The following is a 4,963-nucleotide window of genomic DNA, read 5'->3' as shown; positions in this document are numbered from 1 at the left end:
TCTTTCCCTTTCCTTTGTCCTTCCCGCCATTGTCCTTTAGTTTTGCTGTAGGTTTTTCTGATGTTTTACCAGTTATGCTGATGGTACTGGTACTGGCGGGTGCTGGTGCTGGTGCTAGTGATGCAGGGTGCTGGTGCTGGTGCTGATGCGGATGCGGATGCTAGTGCTAGTGATGCAGGGTGTTGGTGCTGATGCTGATGCTGATGCTGAAGGGTGCTGTTGCTGGGCCTGGTTTCAGTAGCTTGTCATCCTTATCTGGAGGAACCAGTGCTCTCCTTCTGAGCTTCTTGCCTTTGAAGTGTTTTCCTTGAAAACATACATTGATAAAAGCCAAGGATGTGGACATCGGGACCTAAGAAAACAAAAGCGTCCTCATTACATTGGCTTTTCATCCAGAAAGGTGTCTGTTTTCCTCCTGATCTCTCTCTCATCAGAGATACACACAGTGCACTCCCAACCCCTCAAACTTCCAGACCCCAGACTGTGTCTCCTTCTTGGTTTGGCATCCTTCATGCTCATTGCCCCATCATCTTATCTTTCTCTTGACAACTAGTAGCTACACGAAGGAAGTAAGTCACTCAGGCGTCCTCCCTGGATGTCACCTCTATTTAAGTGACTTCTTCACCAGAAATATATTTAGCTACTTTACTTCTGAACTTAAACTGGAGGGCGTGGGCCACTTCTTCTGCAAATTGGCCAAGGAAAAGGGCAAGGACACAAGCACCTGCTCAAGTTGCAGAACCAGCGCCTCAGTCATACGTTCTTCCGAGATGTGCAGAAACCAGCAAAGGATGAGTGGGGTAAAACCCAGGAGACCGTGGAAGCCGCCTTGGCCCTGGAGAAGAGCCTGAAGCCAGGCCCTCTTGGATCTTCATGCCCTGCGTTCTGCCCGCACAGACCGCCATCTCTGTGACTTCCAGGAGAATCTCTTCCTGGATGAGAAGGTGAAGGTGAAGCTCAAGCTCATCAAGAAGATGGGAGACCACGTGACCATCCTCCCCAGGCTGGCTGGGCCCAGCTGGTCACAGGCTGGCTTGCCTCAGCCATCACTGGGCCAGTGTCTGAGTGCCTCACCCTCAAGCAGGACTAGGTCTCCATGCCTTCCAGGGGGCTCCCGCCTCTGCCCTGCATCAGCTGGCCTCCAGACCTCTACCTGAACCTCTCCAGCCAGTAGGCAGCTTTGAAATGCCCCAGAGCCCCTCCTAAGCCTTGGACCACCTGAATACAAAGCTTTTTTGAAAAAAAAAATGAAGAATAGATGTCTTACCTTGAATTGTTTCTGTCCATGCCAGCTATGGTTTTCTTCATTTTGGATGGTTTGGGAAACCAATCAGGAGCTCTTACAGGAGAAAAAACAATACATAAGCCAAACAGCAGTGAAAACCCCAGAAAACGCATGACTAGATGAGTGGCATTTAAATTCTGGTTTTATCCCAAAATGCTTTCTACACTTACATTTTGGAGCGGGGCTGCAGGGTTCATCAACGCTGGTGTGCTGGGAGTGAAGTTGGTGGGTGATGAACTACAGTCCCCTGAGCCCATTGCTGGGCTGAGGATCAACCCAGAAAGTGGGTGGGGCAATGGGGGGAGCACATTGGCGCTTCCCATAGACCAGTTCTCTGCCATTAGGTCTGCCAAGGTCAGCAGGTGACGTCGTACCTGCAAATCCCAGTTGGGTTTTGCTGCCACTAGCAGGTTGGCCTGTTGGTACAGTTAGGCCAGCTGTGGCTGCTGAGGACAATGGATTCCTCAGAATGACACGGCCAGCAGGCTGCTGCTTCCTGTTCAGTAATGCACAGGTGGGCTGAGAGGGAGCCCCGGTATGGTTGAAAGCTGCGGTAGACCCCCAAACTGCCTGTGCCAGCAACCTGGTGGAAACAAGTTCAGAGGCACGTCGAGAGTGCAAGAGGACAGCCTGAGAAGGTGGGGGGGTGTCCATGGACTCAAAATCCATGGGAGGATGAGATGGTGTTATTGCCACCATGGAGGGCAGTGCTGGCACCAGGCCAGGGTCAACCCTCAGACCAGAAGCACTGGCAGAAGACATGCTCTGCCTCTGCCCATCGGTGGTCCCGGGTGTGCGCAGATTGTTCCCAAAATGGTTGGGGCAGGGGACCGTGAGTGCAGGAGTGCCAGTGGGCACTGTGGCACAGCCATGCCCAAACACAAAGGGCATAGAGCTTCCTGGAGGTGATCTGAGAATAACTGCCTCCGAAGGGGGCGTGGTATCCATGTCCATCACTGCAGGCTCCGGAGATGGCTCCCAGCTCATGTCTTCACAGATAGGGGCTTCTGTGGTAGAAGAGACTGTGGGGGCGAGAGCAGCAGTGGTAAAAGCGAGAGAAGGGGGATCGATGCACATTGGGGTTGGGGATTCCGAATCCCAGTTGGGTTTTGCTGCCACTAGCAGGTTGGCCTGTTGGTACAGTTAGGCCAGCTGTGGCTGCTGAGGACAATGGATTCCTCAGAATGACACGGCCAGCAGGCTGCTGCTTCCTGTTCAGTAATGCACAGGTGGGCTGAGAGGGAGCCCCGGTATGGTTGAAAGCTGCGGTAGACCCCCAAACTGCCTGTGCCAGCAACCTGGTGGAAACAAGTTCAGAGGCACGTCGAGAGTGCAAGAGGACAGCCTGCGAAGGTGGCGTGGTGTCGATGGACTCAAAATCCATGGGAGGATGAGATGGTGTTATTGCCACCATGGAGGGCAGTGCTGGCACCAGGCCAGGGTCAACCCTCAGACCAGAAGCACTGGCAGAAGACATGCTCTGCCTCTGCCCATCGGTGGTCCCGGGTGTGCGCAGATTGTTCCCAAAAGGGTTGGGGCAGGGGACCGTGAGTGCAGGAGTGCCAGTGGGCACTGTGGCACAGCTGTGGCCAAACGCAAAGGGCATTGAGCTTTCTGGAGGTGATCTGAGAATAACTGCCTCCGAAGGGGGCGTGGTATCCATGTCCATCACTGCAGGCTCCGAAGATGGCTCCCAGCTCATGTCTTCACAGACATGGGCTTCTGTGGTAGAAGAGACTGTGGGAGCATTCCTGGGGGTAGGGGCTATGGCAGCAGTGGGAAAAGGCAGAGAAGGGGGATCGATGCACATTGGGGTTGGGGATTCAGTCTTGCTGGAGAGAGCCAGAAGGGAAAGTCGAAGGAGAAATGGGGACTGTGGGTGCACTAGGTGTTAGGGAAGGCAGAGGCACACACAGAATTGGAGAGGGTGCCTTCTGTAGGACGGTTAGGACTGCCGATGGTAAGGCCATGGGATATCTTCCTGGGAGACTTCTGAGGATGTCCATTTCCTTCTTGAGGCCCATAAGGTGGCCTCACGGAACCCATGTTCACTTTGGCCCCCAAGGTCATTGATGTTTGCACATGGCTGCTGAATGTGCTCCTTTTCTTCTCCTCTTGACCTTCTGTCCCCATCGGCCGCCTCCGGTCCTTGTCCTCCTCCTCCTCCTCCTCCTCCTCCTCTTCTTCCTGCTCCTCTTCCTCCTCCTCCTCATCTTCTGTCTCTGCCTCCTCCTCCTCCTCCTCCTCCTCCTCCTCCTCCTCTACCTTCTCTTCCTTCTCCTTCCTCCCATCTTTTAACTTTTCTTCAGCCCTGACTTCTGTTGTCTTTGGAAAAGGAAGAGGAAGGTGACCAAATGTCAAGGGCTGTAGAGCCGGAACCATCCGCACTGGTGGGCTAGTAGCGAGAGTGGTCTTGTGCCCTGAAAGAGGGACCTCCGTGGTTCTTAAAGGCTGGAACATCCCAAAGATATATTGCCTCCTGGGGCTGCTGCAGAGGCCAGGCGGCCACAGGAACAATGCGGGTCCAGTCTCTATACAGATGGGTTTCCCCTGGCAGGAGCAACCCGGCAAGGCCAGCCAGGCAGGGGCAGCTGACAGGCCATAAGATATGGGGGAGGATAATCGGGATGGAGCTGGAGGCTAGGCAGGCAGCCACGACGTGGCCCTGAAAACGTCCTCGTTTAGGGCGAGGGCGATTACTGAGCAAATTGGGGATGGGGAGAACAGCGAAAGGACAAATGAGTAGTTTGCAGCTACTCTGTATCCAGGCAAGCCCTGGTTATTGTGACATCATGCTGGAACTTGTGATGTATGGGTCCCGTGCGTTTGAGGGGGGGGGTGGCTCAGCCCCAACTGTCCTCCAACTCACTATATAGACCAGGCTGGCCTTGAACTCACAAAATCCGCGTGCCTCTGCCTCCCGAGTGCTGGGATTAAAGGCGAGCGCCACCACGCCCGGCTTTTTTTGGTTTATTTTTAAATAGAAAAGTTGAGCTGGTGCTAGCACAGTATAGTTTCATTTTCGGTTTTCTCTAAGATGCTAAGAATCAATAGGAAGACGATAGAAACCTTAATAGGCCAGAGCTAGAGGTAGAGGGTGTGCGGGTCAGTGGAATGTGCCTTTGAAGGAACGGTGGAAACTCTGAACGTCTTTATCTCCTTTTCACTCTCATCCTCTCGTGCTAAGCATGAACTCTAACACTGATCTGCCTGCCCGTCTCCATGGATTTTATTTTATTTATTTTGTGAGGTAGGAAAGGTCTATCTCAACTCACAGTTTCAGAGGGACTTGTCCAAGGGTGACTGGAACCGTTACTTTGGGCCAGAGGCAGAACACCATGGCACAGAAGGCCCGGTGGAGCCGAGCTCTTTCCCTCATGGCATGAAATCTACTGTACTGTTTAACCGAAAGAAATGTAACTGTTGGGGAGAGAAAGTTCCTTCTGAGTTGTCTAATCTGCGTTATACAGATTAGGATAGGTAGATATGGTTCATGATTTGGCAAATTGCACAGTATAGTGGGGGGAAGAGGCAATTGCAATAATCTATACGGAGGTATAAACACCTCTGAGAAACTGTGTAAGAAACACCTCTAAGAAACTGTCAAAAATCTCCTTGCTCTTTTTTCTGTCCTCTAAGGCTACAGGTAAAATGTGACTATAACCCAGCAGGCTGAAT

General features: G+C 52.6%; 1 protein-coding gene and 1 long non-coding RNA gene across 2 annotated transcripts; both read right to left on the bottom strand.

The window, feature by feature from the left end:
• Window positions 1-69: 69 nt before the first annotated feature.
• Window positions 70-1,347, bottom strand: LOC115067632. The gene is made up of 3 exons (XR_003847016.1): window positions 1,268-1,347; window positions 725-932; window positions 70-352 (listed from the first exon to the last, which is right to left on the bottom strand). It is a non-coding gene; the product is annotated as an uncharacterized LOC115067632 (long non-coding RNA).
• A 929-nt stretch (window positions 1,348-2,276) lies between these two features.
• LOC108491749 (nuclear pore-associated protein 1-like) lies at window positions 2,277-3,198 on the bottom strand. Its single transcript, XM_017803074.2, has one exon. The coding sequence runs from the start codon at window positions 3,093-3,095 to the stop codon at window positions 2,277-2,279; it is 819 nt and encodes a 272-aa protein (XP_017658563.1). The 5' UTR covers window positions 3,096-3,198.
• Between the last annotated feature and the right edge of the window lie 1,765 nt (window positions 3,199-4,963).

The sequence above is a fragment of the Nannospalax galili genome, unplaced genomic scaffold (genome assembly GCF_000622305.1).
Source record: "Nannospalax galili isolate Female #2095 unplaced genomic scaffold, S.galili_v1.0 scaffold1007, whole genome shotgun sequence".
Classification (NCBI taxonomy): Eukaryota; Metazoa; Chordata; class Mammalia; order Rodentia; family Spalacidae; genus Nannospalax; species Nannospalax galili.
Note: the sequence above shows the minus strand (reverse complement) of the source record. Positions and strands in the feature narration are given on the sequence as shown.

Coding starts and splice junctions, on each gene's coding strand:
- LOC108491749 (XM_017803074.2), bottom strand. CDS start 3,095: ATGTGCATCGATCCCCCTTCTCTGCCTTTTCCCACTGCTGCCATAGCC.